Source organism: Dioscorea cayenensis, chromosome 19 (assembly GCF_009730915.1).
Source record: "Dioscorea cayenensis subsp. rotundata cultivar TDr96_F1 chromosome 19, TDr96_F1_v2_PseudoChromosome.rev07_lg8_w22 25.fasta, whole genome shotgun sequence".
In the NCBI taxonomy this organism is placed as follows: Eukaryota; Viridiplantae; Streptophyta; class Magnoliopsida; order Dioscoreales; family Dioscoreaceae; genus Dioscorea; species Dioscorea cayenensis.
This window is the reverse complement of record NC_052489.1, coordinates 30,675,433-30,695,561: the sequence shown is the minus strand read 5'-3', so window position 1 is coordinate 30,695,561 and position 20,129 is coordinate 30,675,433. Positions and strand designations below refer to the sequence as shown.

The 20,129-nt window shown below is 36.3% G+C and overlaps 2 protein-coding genes across 2 annotated transcripts; one reads left to right on the top strand and one right to left on the bottom strand.

Annotated features, from left to right (window-relative positions):
- Positions 1-2,484: 2,484 nt before the first annotated feature.
- LOC120283574 (kinesin-like protein KIN-14F) lies at positions 2,485-8,522 on the top strand. The gene is made up of 19 exons (XM_039290281.1): positions 2,485-2,916; positions 3,282-3,448; positions 3,554-3,697; positions 4,044-4,289; positions 4,375-4,446; positions 4,537-4,605; positions 4,873-4,929; positions 5,038-5,175; positions 5,255-5,336; positions 5,427-5,522; positions 5,599-5,775; positions 5,859-5,965; positions 6,085-6,263; positions 6,415-6,576; positions 6,670-6,923; positions 7,007-7,170; positions 7,244-7,426; positions 7,512-7,981; positions 8,108-8,522. The coding sequence occupies exons 1-19, from the start codon at positions 2,805-2,807 to the stop codon at positions 8,256-8,258; spliced, it is 3,030 nt and encodes a 1,009-aa protein (XP_039146215.1). The 5' UTR covers positions 2,485-2,804; the 3' UTR covers positions 8,259-8,522.
- Positions 8,523-8,707: 185 nt separating this feature from the next.
- Positions 8,708-11,581, bottom strand: LOC120283575 (protein DEHYDRATION-INDUCED 19 homolog 2-like). The gene is made up of 5 exons (XM_039290282.1): positions 11,379-11,581; positions 11,151-11,293; positions 10,131-10,208; positions 9,664-9,929; positions 8,708-9,073 (listed from the first exon to the last, which is right to left on the bottom strand). The coding sequence occupies exons 1-5, from the start codon at positions 11,446-11,448 to the stop codon at positions 8,971-8,973; spliced, it is 660 nt and encodes a 219-aa protein (XP_039146216.1). The 5' UTR covers positions 11,449-11,581; the 3' UTR covers positions 8,708-8,970.
- Between the last annotated feature and the right edge of the window lie 8,548 nt (positions 11,582-20,129).

Sequence of the window (20,129 nt, the reverse complement as noted above, 5' to 3'; positions counted from 1 at the left end):
CCTACAAAAATGCACACAATTCCTTGTTCAATCCACCATTCATCTTTATGTTAGGTATGATATTTATGTTTTCATTATATTTTTAAAATATTCAACATGGTTTATATATATGTTTAGATCTCTATTTAGAGCAATACTTATTGAAATGAAATATTAAAAAAAACACTATAGATGTGACATTTAAGAATATATAATTTTTCTACCACGCTTAAAAAAAATATAACTTTTAACTATAATTAGTAATGTATCTTTTTTTAATAAGGATGGATAAATTATATAAATTATATTAAAAAAACATACACAGACGGTACAATGATACAATATAAAAGAATTACAATATAATTTCACAAAAAATGAATAAATTCTACCATAAAAAATAGTTGAAGTAAAAAAAAACACATTGGTCCACAGGAGCAGATGACACATGATTTTTTTTTTCAGAAAAACATTGAAAGTACTAGTGATGAATCATCTAGGTTTCTAAGGAGGTGCATGCTCACTAGGATCACTCGTTTCTTTTTCTTTAGATCTCAAAAACTCCTAATTGCACTTTGTTGTGCTAATTGAGCCCCCAATTTATTTGTTTTTTTTTATTTGGAATTACATACACTAACACGATAAACGTATGATTAGTAATATATCATTTAAAAAAAAAATTGATGCTATGATATAATATGACAATAAATATTTAAAAATATATAGGTCAAAGTGAGCATTATCATGAAATATAAAAATTAATAGTATATTCAAAAGAAGTCCAAAAAAGAGCTTTTTATTACTTAGACTAGACCCTAAACCTTGGCTCAGATTACATAATGAGAATTTAAACACACGTTATCAAAGTCATACTATGCTCTAATTAGCCCAAATAGCTAGCTTAGCTTACAATTCAAGAAGACATTCCTATCAAAATCACAACCAAGATTATTATATATCCATCTAACTATTAAAGCAAACAAAAACACATCTTTCTCTATATACATTCATAAGCATGATGGCAAACAAATAAGTGGTAAAACTTGATTAGGACCTATGGCAACATGACATTGATGTGGAATAAACTAAAAAAAAGTTCATATTAACTTAGGATGCAAACTTACAAACCATGTTTTTTTATTTCCTTTTAAATGAGGTACAAAATAGTTGAGAAACACTAAACATACCATAAACATATAAGAGCTACTTCTCCAACCAAAATAAAGCCTCACTATTCTACTTGCCTTCATGATTCTAAGCTCATATTAACTTAGTATGCAACTTTACAAACCATTTTTTTAAAGTTAAATTATGTATAAAAGTAGTTGTGAAATAATACACAAATTAGAAAAAATATCAGTGACAAACTCTCAAGCTAAAACAGTGGTTGAAGAAAGAGAACTACTGAAATTAATCATCAAAATAAAGCTTGACTGTCAAAACCACTTTGTTCAAATGACTAACGGCACTAAAAATAAACTTTTCGTGTGACGTACGGAGTGATGAAAGTTCGAATTCTCGTCGGATGAATTAACACACTAATAATGTCGTAACCCACAATGATCCGCTAACCTCCCAATTTTTGGTTCAAATTAATTAACTTAGGATGCAAGCTTGCAAGGCATGGCTTGATCTTAGGATGGATATGTAAAACAGAGAATGAGTCAATTCATGATGTAATATAGTTCACCATTTTGGTTGTTGGACACTTGCAGCAGCAGCTTCAAAGAACTTGGAAGGATGGAGGACCATTTGTCAATACTAAGGTGGGTGAGATTGACATTATTCTAATTTATTATGCTTTCAAAGTTTTTTTTTATATATATTTTAATAATAGAAATTATTATATTTTCAATAAATCTAGGTATTAGTTTTTTTAATAAATTTTTATTGTTTTTTTATATATAAAAAAGGATGGTCAAGCGGACATCAATATAGACAATTAGACTTGGTCTCACTCACATCAACATCTAATCTAATTTGATTATTTTTCTTATGAAAACCAATGGGCAACTAATTACAATGCTAATTATTAAATAATTTGGTATAATATTGTCTTCTATATTTAATGTTATGTTAGACCAACCTTAATAAATATGATAGTTATTTTGTACAATAATTATATATATATATATATATAATAATTATATATATATATAATTATATATATATATATTAAAAAAGGCATTTTCATACTTTTCTCAACACAAGAAATATTTGAAAAAATTGATTTAAAATTTGAAAAAAAAAAAAAATTCAACTCTTGTAGGGGACTAACAAAGTGAGCAGGGTCACATGGAAGGCAAAGGTATAGAAATGATTAAAACTATTGCAGTCCTTATAAAGCCTTAACGGATCTAAAACCCCACACAAGGGTCAATATTGTCAATTTAAGTAAGAGCCAACGGTCTCTAATTTTTGGTTTTTTGTTTTTTTTCAAAAGAGACCTCGTGTATTATCTTATTTATCATTTCACTCCATCTCACGGCCTGAAATAGGAAAGCAAGGTTCGGTTCCGAGCCAAAGATACGCCCTTTTCTTCTTTCTCTTATTGCTTTCTTTCTCAAAGCTCGTCGCCATTGCTCCACCTTCCTCCTTCTCTCTCTCTCTCTCTTTCTTTTCATTTTTCTTTCTATCTCTGTGTCGGAAACGGAGAAGAGAGAGAGAGAGTTTTAGAGGCATCGATGATGCTATTTCTTGATGATTTTGTATTAATTTTGGTGTAGTTTGGAAGAATATCTTGCTGCCGGCCTTGGTTAATTTATATGTGGTTTTTTTGAGGAAATTTCAATGAGGAGATAGAAGAATTGATAGGAGAGTTAGAGGAGATGGAGTCGGGGGGAGTTCTGTCGATGATGTCGGTGGTGGAGGATGTGCTTAAGCAGCAGGGGAAGCGGTTGAATGATGTTGATCTTGCTTCCAGGAAAGCGGAGGAAGCTGGTGATTCAGATCTCATTTCTTCTTGAATTTTTGTTTCTTTATTTAAAAAAAAAAGAAAGAAAAAATTAAAATAATGGATTTCTCTCTCTCTCTCTCTCTCTCTCTCTCTCTCTCTCTCTCTCTCTGTCTGTCTGTTTTCTTCTTGAGTCTTTTATTCGTGTATGAGATTCTGGTTGCGATGATTTTGAACATCTATGTGTTCTAAAAATTAGATTTTGAATTCCTTGATTGTTTGTGGTTTTTGTTGATGAGGCTACTAAATTACATCTGGTTTGATTTTGCTGAAGTAATACTTCCTAAATAAAGAGTAATTGAGATTATAATCCTTATCAGCTGAATACTGTATTTCCTATGTCCAATTTCAGCTGCAAGAAGAAATGAGGCAGCTGGGTGGCTGAGGAAAACAGTGGGAGTTGTTGCTGCGAAAGACTTGCCTGAAGAGCCATCAGAGGAGGAGTTTAGGCTTGGACTTAGGAGTGGGATGATACTCTGCAATGTGCTTAACAAGGTTGTCCCTGGTGCAGTTCCAAAGGTAGGAAAAGACTGGTTTTTTCTCCCCTTTGTTATTGCTGCAATGTTTTTGATTCTATTATCAAATTTTCAGCTTCTTAGATGTTTGCCTTCATTTTTTGTCAAGGTTGTGGAAACACCTGGGGATTCTGTTATTATTCCTGATGGGGCAGCATTGTCAGCGTATCAATACTTTGAGAACGTTCGGAACTTTCTTGTTGCCTTGCAAGACATGGGTCTTCCTACCTTTGAGGCCTCTGATTTAGAGCAGGTGGGCATTGGGTTTATTTGCTTCTATTGGGGTTTGGTGGAGTTTATAACATATTCTTGCTTTCCTTGTGAATGTACGTTTTTCTTGGTGTGTTAGGTTTGACATTTGTCTTGGCAATATTAAATCTTGTTGCCCAATTCTAGATTTTCAAGGAGTCTGGATCTGGACAAATAGCAGCTTGTCTTAGAATATCCTCAATGATCCTATGTTTCATAAACTACCAAATTGATTAGATTTGGTTCATGCATGGAGTTTGCAAGTTGACAAATATTACCCTGGACGATTATTCAGATTCATGAATATTTCCAGATTAATATTCCTTTTGTTTTGATGGATGACAATCCAGGGAGGAAAAAGTTCCAGGGTTGTGAACTGTGTTCTGGCTATAAAATCATACAGTGAATGGAAACAAATGGGTGGTAATGGTTCTTGGAAGTATGGTGGGAATTTGAAACCCGTCAGCTCAGGGAAATACTTTGTGCGAAAAAACTCTGAGCCTTTCATGAATTCCTTATCAAGAACTAATTCCATGAATGATAAGTATCATGAACAGAACATAAACAGGGACTCTGCAACAGAAGCCTCTGAAATGGTTGGTAAGCTAAATTTGTAGAATCTAACGAAATAAATTGAGTGATTGAGTTTTGTGTAAAAATTTCATTGTATATGACCCACAGAATTCTTCACATTCTCTTCGGGGGCTCGTACGTGCTGTTCTATTAGAGAAGAAGCCGGAAGAAATCCCACTTGTAAGACTACTCCTGTTTTGTCTAATCAAGTGATCATTAGAAATAATTGTTAGCCATGGAGACATAATGAACACCACTATGCATGCGCAGCTTGTGGAGTCAATGCTGAGTAAAGTAATGGAAGAATTTGAGCGTCGTATTGGCAGTCAAAATGAGCTGGTAAGTTCTCTTCATTTGCTTTGAAATTGTCTTATTGTTTAGTTCCTAGTATTTCACAATATTCACGACTACTTTGATAAGGTTTCAACCTTGAAGTCTTCAATTGTTCCACAGTTAAAATGAAGTTCCTCTTTCTCCTTTCATAATTTTGACTCTCTTTTGCTAATTTAAGACAATGGATGAAAATATTAAGATGGTTTTGATTTTTTGTTGATGACTAGAAAAAACTGTTCTGACATTTCTATATAATTCTTCCAATTTGTTTAGGTAAAAACCACATCGAAGGACCTGGATGATGGTGGCAGATTCATTTCCAAACCTAAGGTTGGTGTAAGACTTTGGTAATGTTCACCTTTGTGTACGCTTGTCATTATAAAACTTATGTGGTGCATTATTGATCATTGAAGGCATTTATACTTTCTATATGTTAAGGTTGATATCCAAGAGAAAAATTGCCCAACTTCAGAAGCAAAGGACATTGGCATGAACTTAGTAGATGAAGAAGCACCAAAAAACGACATACTATTGAAGCAGAATACTATTCTAGCTCAACAAGAGAGACATATTCAGGTATGTGTACAAATGTATTCCACTGGCATCATTGGATAACAGTTCATCAAACAGTACTGATACCTGGCGTTCTTTTCAGGATTTGAAACATATTTTATGTACTACAAAAGCTGGTATGCAGTACATGAAAGCACAATATTCGGAGGAGTTTAATAACCTTGGTAAGTTTTTTGACATAGAGTTTATCTTGCTCAGCAGTTATAAGTTTTCAGAAGATGATCTGCTTACCATCACTGACTCTCTTTTTACAGGAAAACAGTTGCAGTATCTCTACCATGCTGCTTCTGGATACCACAAAGTTCTTGAGGAAAACAGAAAGCTATACAATCAAGTGCAAGATCTTAAAGGTAATTCCATGTTTCTAGTTTTGATATCTTTACCATGGAATTCCCTAGCCTGACTCAATATATCTGTATCTAACAGGAAATATAAGGGTATACTGTCGAGTTAGACCATTTCTCCCTGGTCAGTCAAGTATTATGAGCACTGTTGGTAGGGTTGAGGATGGAAATATCACAATCAACACTCCTTTTAAGTATGGAAAAGAGGGGCGTAAATCTTTCAGCTTCAACAAAGTGTTTGGCCCATCTGCATCTCAAGGTTAGTTCAGTTGTTGCAATGTATTTTATTTAATATCCACAACTACAAGGAGAAAGCAGCCTGACTTTTCTTTGATGGTGCAGAGGAAGTTTTTTCAGATACACAGCCTCTCATTCGATCTGTTCTTGATGGCTACAACGTCTGTATATTTGCATATGGTCAAACAGGATCTGGGAAGACATATACAATGGTGAGAATATCATAGAAGTTTAATTGAGTTGTTTATGTCTATAGTTGTTGTTTATGGTTCTCTGATATTGCCGCGGCATATTTTATTATCGTCAACTTATGAGTTTCACTATGATGCAGAGTGGGCCTAAAGTTCTAAATGAGCAGGGCCGTGGTGTTAATTACCGGGCATTAAGTGACCTATTTTATCTTTCAGAACAGAGGAAAGACGCATTTCATTATGAAATTGCTGTTCAGATGATTGAGATCTATAATGAGCAAGTGAGAGATCTCCTAGCTACAGATGGCATTAACAAAAGATATCCTTTTATGTCCATCCTCTTCCTTATCTCGGAAACTAAGTTCTGGAATAAATTAATTTTATTGGGAAATTCTCTATGCCAATGTGCTAAGCATGCGTCTGTTCTTCATGGAATTTATATTTCTTGAATTTCCTTTACATGTGCTTACATTAGAAATCCGTAACAGTTCTCAGAAAGGACTTAATGTACCTGATGCAAGCTTGATCCCGGTTACATCAACATCTGAGGTTATTGAATTGATGAACATTGGGCAAAGAAACCGTGCAGTTGGTTCTACAGCCTTGAATGACCGCAGTAGTCGCTCTCACAGGTTGGAATTTGATTGATCATTCTTGTTAATTTCAAGATAATTTTTGTGGAACTTTTCTATCAAATGTTTTGCTAATGAGTAGTTACTCTGCAGTTGCTTGACCATTCATGTCCAAGGAAGAGACATAACATCGGGAACTATTCTTCGGGGATGCATGCACCTGGTTGATTTGGCAGGAAGTGAGAGAGTTGATAAATCGGAAGCCAAAGGAGAACGATTGAAGGAAGCACAACATATAAACAAGTCACTTTCAGCTTTAGGAGATGTTATTGCCGCCCTTGCTCAGAAGAATGCTCATGTTCCCTATAGAAATAGTAAACTCACTCAGCTGCTGCAGGATTCACTTGGTGAGACTTCATTCTTGGCAAATTACAAGAGCAGCCTTTCATTTTTTGGTAACACTAATAAATACTATTTTTATACAAATTAGGTGGGCAAGCAAAGACATTGATGTTTGTCCATATAAGTCCTGAAGCTGATGCTATAGGAGAAACACTTAGCACGCTTAAATTTGCTGAACGGGTTGCCACAGTTGAGCTTGGTGCTGCCCGGCTTAACAAAGAAAGCGGAGAAATCAAAGAACTTAAAGAGCAGGTACACCTATTTATTTTCTAGTTATTTTTTCTGATGAATGTTGCATTCTCATATGTATCTTAAGTTATTGCAGATAGCTAGTCTGAAGGCAGCAGTGGCCCGGAAAGATGGAGAATTCGAAAACCTCCAGAGTACAATGTCCAGCCCTGATCTATTTGCAAGGAAGGCTGGGGGAGCATTATCAAATCGACAACATGATGAAGAGGATTGCCTGATTAATCACCGGCAGCCAATGGAGGAAGTTGGAAACATTGAGGTAACCAATTATTTTCTACTTGTTGCCTGACTAACAAGAATGACATTATCACTGTCAATTTAATTGTGTATAATTCTATTTGTAGGTGCGGGGAAATTCCGGACTCAAGCAAAAGAACACAGGCTTTGATCTTCAACAGCTACTGTTGGCAACTGGATCTCATCCCTGGGCTGACAGCGATCCCAGTTTAAATTTTCATAAGCACGGAGCTGCTGGGACAGATGATGATTCTCCAAGAGATTGGGAAGGGGATAATGGTAATGCACCTGACTTCTTCTACAAGAGATATCAACCTGATACAAGAGACCTTCTTGAACAGCAATACAATAGAAATATTGGTGGAAGGAATGAGAACCATGAATATGAAGTGCAGAGAAATCGGTTTGACAATGTTGCTACTGATGACTCTGATGATCTGGATGTTGCAACAAGTGACTCCTCAGAGGCTGATATGCTGTGGCAATTCAACCTTCCGAAGGTTACTGGCACGCCTAATGGTGTTGGGACAAGGATCAAAAAGCATCAAGTGAAGTTGATGAATAGCCCAGATATAAGGTAAACACGCTTAAACAAATGGTTCGTTGTAAATTTAATGTTGGATGTGAAACAAACATTCATTGCTTGTGATCATCGGCATTTTCAGTATTGAATTAGCTGATGGTTTCTTTGCTTGCTATCCAGGACTCCAAACCGCTCACACATTCCATCACCGTCACCATCAAGAAAGCTTCAGAGTTCTGCTCAATCACTAAACCGGAACTCAAGGCTGCCTAGTTTTGATGCAAACCGGAGTTCAAGGCTGCCAATTGGGAAGACGGGGAATGGGAAATAAGAAGTTGCTAATGGTTATCAGGTTTCTTGGTTTGTTTCAGAGTTGACACAGATAGCATTGAGGATTGTGTTTAGCAGGTTTGAGGGTGGCAATAATTCCAGTTGCTTGTGTTTTCTCAACCAGTCTTGTTGTAATTCCCACTTCCATTCTTTGCTGCTATTGTTTTTCCATAAATACGAGAAAAAAAAAGGGAAAGATAATTGTGAAGGATGAACCTGAAACTCTCTTGAGGTGAAAGAGGAAGGAATACAGATTTTTATGTTTGATTGACTGTAAAATTCATCAGAAAGCATGACCAATTTTTAGATGATCATCTCAACCAGATCAATCACCCTCCTGCTGGGCATGTATCACCCTGTAATTAAATCCTTTCACCTTGCTGTCAAATTTCATGCAAAACAATTTGACATAACCATGAATATGGACACATATTAAAGAAAACACGCGCATTCCTGCTATAAGAAGTTCATGTATTTCAAATAAGCCTTGTTATAAGAGTTTCTGCATCTTTGCATACATTAGGTTTTACACACACAATACATTTGATGCTATTACACACAACAACAACACATCTAACATACAGCCTTTATAAATCAGATCCCTGTCTAATACGAGCATGTGGACCATGCAATAGTAAAGCCACATGAATGCTGCCTCCAGGCCTGTCACAATGTTCCTGCTGCTGCCATCGACATAAATCAAAAGCACCAAGTCATAATATGTCCTCAAATATTGTTGAAAGTACGAGCTCCTGCACAAAGTTACTCCTAAAAGCTCGCTCCTGCTGATCCTTGTCAGAGAGAGATGGTTCCGCACTGTAAGGAACAAAAAAGGGTTAAAGCAATAATGCATTTCCTATTCAGTGGCATCGAAGGTTCCATTTGTGCGTGAAGGACTCCCTTTTATCCAGGGCCCGGATCAGTTTCTAATGAAATAACCCCAAGTATGCATGGATCATAAGAGATCATTTGTATATTGTCTAAAGAAGGCTAGTGATTAGCCTAGAAATATGTCAAAGCACTGGTACAGCCAACACATACATAGGGATAAAAGCTTGTGTATGTGCAAGACATTTGAGCAAAGAACATGAGTGGTAACAATCATAAAAAAGAACAGTATTTAGTGAAGATGAATAGAGAGTGATGGTTGATTTCAAGCTCTTATAGATCTTGTATGGCATATTGGTTCCAAGGCAAATATAATGGTTGTAATTACTATATACTTAAATATATTGTGTAATAATAAAATCCCAGCTTTCTAGCCATTAATAAATGATACACTCATTCAAAAAAAGACAATGTGATTAAGAAATTAAAACTCGAGGCTGTCAATAGATATAAGTGATGGATTATCAGAAAACGACAAAATCTGGATTCAAAAGTTAAAAAGTGCCCATTTGTAGTACCTTTCTACAACTTTTTCAACTGAGCCCTCATCCATCACAGTTCCTTCATCTGAAGACTCAATTTGTAGATCTTTTGTTGAATCAGCAACAGGAACATTGAGAATAAATGACAACAACAATGGATTAGGTGCCGCATTAGAGGAAGCTGCAAAAGAAGATCCCCCAAAAAGGGGCTGTAGATTTCCTTGTCGAATTTCCTTTCTCAAAAAAGGAATTGCAGAATGAGACCCTGATGAACCTTTTCGGATTCTCCTCCTTTGTTGACTGTAATATCTTGTCAAGGAATGCATTACGTGTTATTCAGACTTTACTGTCAAAACAATTTCCATAAAATTAACAAGCGTTTGAAACTGGACAAAAGTTCCAACTCCATCAACAAATATAGCATACGATGGCAACATGAGAGGACATATATGCCCAAGTTTTCAGATAAACCTAAAAGTAGACAAGGAATTAAGAAAGGATATCTTAAAGACACTCCTATGCTGCATTGTTATGTGCCCAACCAAATCCATACCAACCCTAGTCATGCAAAGTGGGCAATCCTGCAAAATACGACAAATCCAAATTCAAGAATAAGGCATTAATAAGTTAATATTTTGAACATGTCCAAAAGAATAATGGATACATGTGCAAACAATTAATGGATTGTTCCAAAAACATGTTAATATAACTGATTGCGGGTAATATCCAAAAAATCTCAATAGATACACATGCATAAAAGAAGGGGAAAAATTAAAAAAAAAAAAAAACTCACCTTTAAATAACTGGCCACAACTCATCTTTCCCAACTTTCCAAGAATCAAACAGCCTACTTTATCAAAACTCAAATGATTTACACTTAAATTAAATAGAATACATGGTATATAACACAAAATTATCCATATACAGCCCGAATTTCTCATCACAAATGACAGATAGATTATAATGATGTTGGTACCAAAAAAAATTCTTCACATTCCCAGTTTTTCATTCTCAGAGTTGAAAATCACAAAACACTATAACAAAAACAGCAAAGATTATCTCAAAATTGCTATAATCTTATGATTGCATTAATGAATTCACCGTATGCTTATCCTTGGCTAATAACATGTTCAGGAAAGTACTCCAGGTTCGGAATTCATAGTATATACAAGCAAAGAAGAACAGGAAATAATAAGTGACAGAGTCCCAAAAGGAAATAGGGCTGATGATGGTTATACACTACCCCTCATACTGCGTATAAATGTAATCCAAGAAAATAAAAGGAACTAATATAGGTGAACACAAGGACTTCCAGATCAAGTGGAAAATAAAGAAATTGTATACAATAATCACATTTTAATAAAAACAGAAACAAAAGAGGAAAAATGGAAGGGAAACAGTGAATGATCTAAATTGAATAAGCTCAGTGGACACAGTACATGGATTCTAGAACTCCCCCCAATGAAAATAAAGATAAAGATAAAATTTTTAGACTATAAAAGCAATATCCAAGAAGTAATTACCCCAGTATTGGCCTCCACCGGATGTTCCTCATCAATATGGCAGCAGAGACCCACGATGTCGAAATCCTCGCTGCAAAAGGGGCAAGGGAACTCCGCCCCATCGTCACCACCACCATCGATCTCGTCAAGCCCCAGGTACAGATCTATCAACAAAACCTCCCATAAAATCGCACACCAACAAGAAGCCCTAATCATCCGATAAACCGAACATTAGGTTTTAGCACTCACCATGTCGGGATTGCAAAACGGCGGATTGTTGATGCTTCGCTGAGAATCGGGTCCACGAATCGGCCTCCATGGTTCTCTTTCCCTACCAAAAACCCTAATCCAGAAGAGAAACACTGCAAACCCTAGAAAAAGGAGCGAGAGAGAGAGAGAGAGAGAGAGAGAGCGAGCGAGCCAGCGAGAGCGAGACAGGACGGAGAGTTGGTGGCGATAATTGAAGGGCGGGGACTATTTATAGTTTGTGGGACTTTTAGAGTTTTCCAGGGGCATTTTGATAAAAGGAAAAAGCGAGGGCTTTTCTGCAAAAAAAACTCGTGTCCGAAAACGTGGTCGGCTATTAAACCGTTTCCTATGCGTTTCTCATAACAAACTCACCCAAAAAATTTATAAAAATTATACTGAACTAATAATTTTGAAAAAAAAATATAATTTCTCTCAATAAATCTATCTGATTTGTTTAGATAGTATTATAAACAATATTAAGTCTAAAAAATAATAAATAAGTAATTTAATTACAGCACTATAGAGTAAGAAATCAACCCTGTACGTACCATCGATTGCTTTCTTAAAACATTTTTTTTTTCACTTGAATAATAAAAAATAATTTAAAATCATGGAATTTAGATAATATCGTTTCCCTTTCGCGGGAAACGTTGCCATTCTCTTTTTGGGAACAGTGCTTCTAGTAAGCTTCCTACGCAAGTAATGGCGTGCCCACTTGTCTTCTGGTCTTTCTGCGAAGCCACAAACAGCATAGAGTTTATGCTGCCAATAAAAATTTGACACGTAATATAAGTACAAGGGAAAGTGCCACGTGTTGTTTTCTTGTTTGCTACAATCCTCCTTTCCCTACCAGCAATGGAAAAGTTAGTACGTGTGGCCAAAAAAGAGGCCGGTTCTTTTTTCACATAAACCCTTTGAAAATTACTTATTGGTTATGAGAACCTAAACATTTGTAAAGGTATTTATTATTTTATTTTTTGTTTTTTGAAGAAAGTTTATTATTATTATATTTTAAAGGTTAAAAAAAAAAAGTGATAAAAAAAGGCATAAGAAACAAAGCATGCCACGTTTTTTAGTGTGCCTTTCCAAGTCAGTCTGATAACACTCCCAACTGTAAACCAAAACTGATTTTAAATATTTAATCAATGGAATTAATTAATATAACATTGATGAAGCAAGGTTCCTTTTTAATCCGTGAAATTCTGCCATCAGTCTCCCTTGATTATATTTAAATGCTTATTCTTAATACATTGATTCGGGTGAGATTATGATACCCAATATATATATATATATATATATTTACTAATAAACTACAAATGCTATCATTTAAAGGATTATCAAAGAGACAAATAAATATAGAGGTGCACTAGTTATAGTGATTTATAAACCTCTTAATAAAATCACATGTCTTGTAACTTTAGAGCGGTGAAATTATTGTTTCTCTCACAAAAGACTCACACTTAAGTTAAATGAACAGTGTTACATTTAAGTGAATAACACATAAACATTATATAAACAGTACTGTTGGGAAGAATTCAAATTTTTGCCCTCTTTTTGCACCCAAATGTCATATTATTGGGCTATTTAATAGCTGATTAAATAGTAATATTTACTAAAATTTCTGCCTCTACCCACATTTTATAGAATTATTTTTCACAAATGATTCACTCATTAAAATTGTTTCTTAAATAGCATAAGTTCATTCCGTCTATATTTTTATTAATATTTTATTTGGTTTGAATTATATCTTTGGTGGACACTAGGATTTTTTTTTTATTTGACCCATAATTATCTCTTTTACTTGGTGGTTTATTTTTTTGATTAAATTTCGATTAATGCATGTTTTTAAAAAGCTTATTTTTAATAAAATAAAGTGCTATTCTGTTCTCCGAACTTCTTTTAATCTTTTAATATATATTATTTGTAAGTTTGATGAAAGTGACGTGCTTTTTATGGCTAAATGTGTTTATTATTTTTATTTATTTATTTATATTTGAGTTGAATTGCCAACTTAAGCACTAGCATACAATTAAAGAATTTATTATTATTATTATTATTATTATTATTATTATTATTATTAGTGGAAATTGTCAAAAACACCCTCTAAGTTTGCATTATTGCCAAAAACACCACGTTAGTTTTGCACTCCCCAAAAACCCCTTCCTTTTTATTTCCATGCTTTTCAACCCCAAAGCATGTAATCGGATGTCAACGGTGTTATTTTTAAAAATTTTTATGGACAAAAAATGCCCTTGCAGTGGGGAGTCGTGATTGCAGACCCATTTCGGGATATGAGAGGAAGTGGGGGTTTTTCAGTAGGGTAACGAGAGGAATTTATCGAGCCTTGTAGTTATTTTTTTCTCAACTAGAGTCTTCGGTTAAACCATTTCGAAGTCGTCTCCAAAGTTGTCTCTACCGTATGACCTCTGTAATCTGCACTTTTTCCCTTTCCACCGACGATCTCGAAGGAGAAGTCCCCGCTGAGTAGTTGGCATTTCATCGGTTTGCAAAACTAAGGTATTGAGTATGGTTTTATGTTAAGCTCGCTCTGCTACTAAAGAAAGATTTTTCGGTTTTGTTTTGTGCTCCCTGCTTTTTATTGGAAGATATTGAAGTCTGCGGTGGGATTTCTCTCGGGGTTTTGTTAGTCTGCGAGAGATTTCTCGGCTAGGGTTTTTGTGTTGTTTTTACGCTTTTCGTCAGTATCACTATCGGAATAGTTTTTCGATTGTTATGATTTGTGTAATATTTATAATGTCATAATTCCCCTTTCATTTGATATGGTTTTCAGCTTTTAAAAATGAGGTTTACGTTTAACAAAATGAGATGTTACTGATTTAAATGTTGTTGTCTCTGTTTAAGTATTGTTGTCTCTGCTTTAATAAACTAGTTCTCCGTTTAACAAATGATATCTCCGCTTTAATAACTCGAATGTTACCGTTTAAAATCTTATATTTCCGCTTAATGTGTTGTTATTGTCAGCAGCATTTGACTATGGCGATCAACCCTAGTTAATGAGCGATGCTATTTGACACGCAGTAGTGGAGACCTTAGTCGAACCGAAAGATAACATGACCCCTCGACATCGGGGAGATCATCCGAAGGACACCGTTTCTGGCGATTCATCGAGTTTGGAAGCTATCTACCAAGAGAGGGCCCTTCTTGATTCTCTATTGCAAAGTGCACGATGGCCGCACTAATAAATTCGGGATCGGGAAAGCCTCGCTGAGTTTCGAGGCCTCAAGATGTGGCCCTCGTTCTGGTCCGCGTTGTGATGGCGACGCTAGATTGTGTTTAAGAAGAATAAAAATCCGATCGTAGTTCAAGGTAGATATTTATCAAAACCTATGAGAGACAGGAGACTCCATCAAGAGCGCTCTTGTCGACTTGTTCGACGAGAGGGGAAGAAGAAAATTTTGTCAAACTCATGATGGTGTACCTCATGGGTACAGTCCTCTTCCCAAATACATTATCTCGGTTCCGAACTGGATCGTTGATTATGTCGATGATCTACCCGCCATAGAGGCGTACTGGCGTAGGGCGCAGGGCGACGCACAAGTGGGCGATGGAAGACATTCCACGGCGACCCAGCTCGAGTGCAAGATAGATCTGCCGGGAAGAAGACCAACACGGGGATATATTAAGGGGTGCTCGGTCGCGCTTAACGTATGGTTTCTGAGATGGCCGGACGGGAAAGAAAGTCCGATTCAGCGAGGTCCCAAGGATGTCTGTGCTACGGTGAAAGTAGTTACCGGAAGCAAGCGACGGTAGAAACCAACTTGTCATCGCTCGAAGGAAAGTAGTTATGGACAATGTTTAACATAAGTCTTTGATGTTTAAACATTGTGCTTTCCGTTTAAATAAATTCGATAATGTTTAATATAAAAAAACTATGTTTAACTTTTAGTTGTTATAGTTTAAAGCGAATGATTTCGCTGAAATTGTTTGGTTTACATATGTTAGTTTCCTGAGTTGTTTCCGGCGAGTGCTGAAGAAGAAATATATGTTGGGGCCAACCGAGCGGAGGGATGCTATTGCTCGGAACCACTTACACGGCGAGATGAGGGCGGCACTCATCGCTGCGCTCAACCCCGTTCTCGCATCTTCCAGCCCCACCACGCGCACGCATTCCTCGGCCGAGAAGCCTCCCCCACCACGCCCGGATTGCAGCGCCCCCTACTACGACAACGGCAGTTCCCCGATTATGGCGATCCCCGACCATGGCGGCCCCTCCGATCAGTAGCGTGACCCCACCGGCGACATTAGGCGAAGATGTCACTGCAACTCTTATGCAGGCGTACCAGATATTGATGACCGAGTTTCCTCGGTTTGTCACTCGTGTTGAGGCTACGGAAGGGACGTTCACGATCGCACTGCGTCCCTCCAAACAAGCTGAAGCACCCGGGACGAGCGAGGCGCGAGGGAATTTAACGACGACGACATCGTCGGGGTGGCCATTCCAAGACGGCCACATTCGAAGAGACTTGAGAAAAAGAGGAGAACAATCACGCCTCTGTCTCCACGCGCCGGTGACAGTGAAACAATAGCAAAACCATCGCGCGGATGCTGTATTCATCGAAGTCATCGCCGTTGATGACATGGCCATGGCGGTGGAGGACATCGTAGATGATGTGGGTCATCGCCGAGGTGCAAAAGATCGTTAACTCTCTTGTTAACGAAATCCACGACCGGTGGAACCGGCTCAGAGATACGGCGATCAAAGGCCGGACACGATCCACGAAGAACAAGAACAAGCTAAGGATTTGTCTCCGGGATGATGCTTGCTGCTGCGGGCTAACGGTGAAGATAGTTGATTCGTGGTCGGTGGCGTGGCCCGTATCGCCGCATCAAAGCGGGACACGATCCCACAACAACAAAAACCATGTAAGGGATGTGTACTGCGGTTGATGTTGTCGTCGTCGTCCCGCGTCGAAGCGGACACAATCCCTACAACAAGAACAACCACGTGAGGATGTGTCCGCGGTTGATGTTGTCGCCGTCGTCCCCGCATCGAAGGAAGATGCGGGCTGATCTTCGAAACGCCTTTCAAGGCACATCGGCGAGTGCTCCATGAAGACCCCCGACCGATCAACGCGAGAGATGATCGAGGCGATCAACAATTAGACAAGAGCGGCTCGGCAAGTCTTCATTCCGAAGAAGAAAAATGGGTTGGTCAATCTCGGCTTAACAAGTATGAGCAGGAGTTGATGAGGATCTTCCTTAATTGCCGTATGGATAGGTAAGTTTAAAGTTTTTATGATAGTGTTTAACATTTGTTTATAGTGTTTAACTTTCTATTGATATTGTTTAAATGTTTATATGTTATCGTTTAAGTTTTCTAGTTAACGTTTAATTATTTATAATATCATTTGAACATTGCTAATATCATTTAACTATTTAGAATATGGGCTAATTATATATGTTATCGTTTAATCTCAGCACTGTTGTGTGGAAGAATGACTATCGCCCACACGGGCCAATTTATACACTCTGCTTGAGGGGAAGGAGATGGTCACAGATGATGTGATGGACGCTTTTGTATGCATAATACAAAAGTCACTGAGCAAAGTGCCATATCCCTACAAGAAGCGCGCCTCCATCATAAGACCGTTGGCGTTGTTTATGTCAAAGCACGACGACGCACATGAGACAACTATGGCTATGATCGGAGATGCTGTGCGCAACTTGCATGAAGTTCAAATTGTCATCCTCCCGATCATAATGAATGGCCACTTCCATGTCGTGCGTCCTCGTGATGACAAACAAGAATACTGAGCATTATTCTTCATGCGCTGAGTACGAAAAAGAGCGCGTCCGGACATGGTAAGTTCTTTAATTATTCCGATCGATAGTGTTTGTTATTTAATTCGGTATGTTAATCTCAACTTGCATATCTCGACAGCGGAATCTATTCGACACGGCTGTCGATATGGAGTTCGGCGAGTCGGCGACCGCAAAGTACCCACTCCTGTACAACACGGAAACCCCACGGCAAAAACAAGGAAGCGTCTATGTCATGCGGTTTATCGAGCAATTACTTTGGGGTGAGAAGCTACGGCTACCGCAGACAGACGTCCCTTAGGCTTTGCTTGGGAGAGGTGAAGGAGGGGTTCATAATGGAAGGTAAGGTAAGGTAAAGTAAGGGAAATGGAGTTTTTAAGTTATACCTTGTTTGGGACAAAGGTAAGGTAAATGAAGGTTACCAAACCTTGTAATATTTGGATTGAAGGTAATAGAGGGTAAGGTTTTATGGTAATATTACTAAAATACCCTTATAAGAAAAAAAGACACATATGACATATAATTATGTAAAACTATCTACTCATTATATTTATCTATTAATACACAAAAGACACAAGACATAATAACAACAATAATACTAATATTAATACTAATATTAATATGAATACTAATATACTAATACTAATATGAACACAAATACTAATATACTAAAACTAATATACTAATAGTAATAATAATAATAATACTAATATACTAATAATATTAATAATAACACCCGTACTAATATGTTAACACTAATATACTAATATACTAATACTCATAATAATAATAATAATAATAATAATAGTACAAATATATTAATATACTAATAGAAATACTAATAATACTAATACTGATAATATAATAATATACTAATATACTAATACTAATATACAAATACTAATATGAACAAGAATACTAATATACTAAAACTAATATACAACTACTACTAATAATAATAATAATAATAATACCCGTACTAATATGTTAACACTAATATACTAATATACTAATACTCATAATAATAATAGTAATAATAGTACAAATATATTAATATACTAATACTAATACTAATAATATTAATAATAATAATATACAAATATAAATACTAATAGTAATAATAATAATAATAATAATAATAATAATAATTAATAATACAAATATATTAATATACTAATAGAAATACTAATAATACTAATACTAATAATAATATACTAATATACTAATACTAATATACAAATATGAATACTAATATAATAATAATAATAATAATAATAATAATAATAATAATAATAAAACGAGTACAAATATACTAATATTAATACTAATAATAATACATACATGTAATTATTTGGAAAGGTTGAGGGTATTTTGGTCAAGATGAAAATCAAAACCTCCTCAACCCCCCAATTTGGAGGGTTGAGAAAATGGGGTAAATGGAGGTTTCTCAACCCTCCATTTAACCCCCTAAAACTTTACCCTCTAGATAACCCTTGATCCAAACAAGGAATGGACCATAACCCTACCTTACAATACCCTCACTAACCCCCTCCCAAGCAAGGCCTTACCTGAGATTAAAGTATGTTACCTGCATACTTAAGGAGGGGAGGGCAGCCGGCGTCCATGAGAAAGGGGGGTCGTCCGAAGCGGGTTAAATTTTGTTTTCTCAGAAGAGGACTTGTATTCAATTCATTGTTTTCATTTTTTTCGTTGAACATGACTTGTACATGTCGATGTAAATTTTTGTTTGATTTTTCAATTGTAAAAGCATGTTAAATTCCATTCGGTTTCATTTCAATTGTACAGTGTGATTGTTTACATTTCAGTTTACTTATTTAACTTTACCATATATCGTTTAAATATCAGTTTGAAACAGATTAAAAATTACGGGTTCTCTGTTTAACATATAATGTCTCTGTTTAAATAATCGATAACATCTGTGAAGAATAAGAGTTTAAATATATGAAAAAAATTGGCGATCAATTCAAATTGTTTCTCTTTAGAAGTCGACTTTATTTACAATGCCTAGTCGTGACGGTTTCATTACAAGATCTACGATTGTGACGGATCCATGGCGTGTGATTGTTTACATTTCATTTTAATTATTTAACTTTACCATATATTGTTTAAATATCAGTTTGAAACATTTAAAATTACAGGTTCCCTGTTTAACAGAACACTGTCTCTGTTTAAAAAATGGATAACACTGTGAAGAATAAGAGTTTAAATATGAAAAATTGGCAGTCAATTCAAATTGTTTCTCTTTAGAAGTCAGCTTATTTACAATGCCTAGTCGGCGACAGTTTCATTCTAGAGATCTACGATTGTGACGGGATCCATGGCGGTGAGCTGCAATGTAACTTCGCGGACATCAAACTCTTGCGACTCGATCCTCTTTCTTCTAGGGCGCCCTGAGTCGCCTTCTCGTCGCGGTGATGCATAAGCGAAGTTCACGATTTCCGTCGCAAGGCTGCATACGTCGGGTATGGGAATATAGCTTCCTTATACGCCAGTTTGTAATTATCGGCCGGTGAAGTAGCCGCTAATAAATCGATGAACGTTGGGTGTCTGCATGCATTATTGCGGTAGCAAGCGTGTTTCTAGACGAATACCATAAACTTGCCACCTTCGACATGAACAAGTTACGATGGCGAGATCCACGGAGTTCTCTGACCGGTCGATCAGCCGTAACGATCATCGATGTGACGACCAACACGAAGATTTCGCTATCCTCAACAATTATCTCTACCTTGAATGTATGTGCGGGCATAAGTAGGGTCTCCCATTTGTTCAGCTTGCTCACGCCCGGGTTCACATAACGCGCGATCAACTTGTACCTACAAATAACGTTAAACAAAGATAGTGATGGTTAAATAATTCGTGAACCTTTTTAAACATTATTGTAAAAAGGTTAAAGCGATAAAAATCAATATCTAATGTCGGAGAAGTCTAATTAAACAAAGATAAAAA

Coding starts and splice junctions, on each gene's coding strand:
- LOC120283574 (XM_039290281.1), top strand. CDS start 2,805: ATGGAGTCGGGGGGAGTTCTGTCGATGATGTCGGTGGTGGAGGATGTG. Junction 5,337..5,426: donor GGAGGAGTTTAATAACCTTG/GTAAGTTTTTTG, acceptor CTCTTTTTACAG/GAAAACAGTTGCAGTATCTC. Junction 6,264..6,414: donor ACAGATGGCATTAACAAAAG/ATATCCTTTTAT, acceptor ACATGTGCTTAC/ATTAGAAATCCGTAACAGTT.
- LOC120283575 (XM_039290282.1), bottom strand. CDS start 11,448: ATGGAGGCCGATTCGTGGACCCGATTCTCAGCGAAGCATCAACAATCC. Junction 10,209..11,150: donor CGGTGGAGGCCAATACTGGG/GTAATTACTTCT, acceptor CGTATTTTGCAG/GATTGCCCACTTTGCATGAC. Junction 9,930..10,130: donor AGCATAGGAGTGTCTTTAAG/ATATCCTTTCTT, acceptor ACAAGATATTAC/AGTCAACAAAGGAGGAGAAT.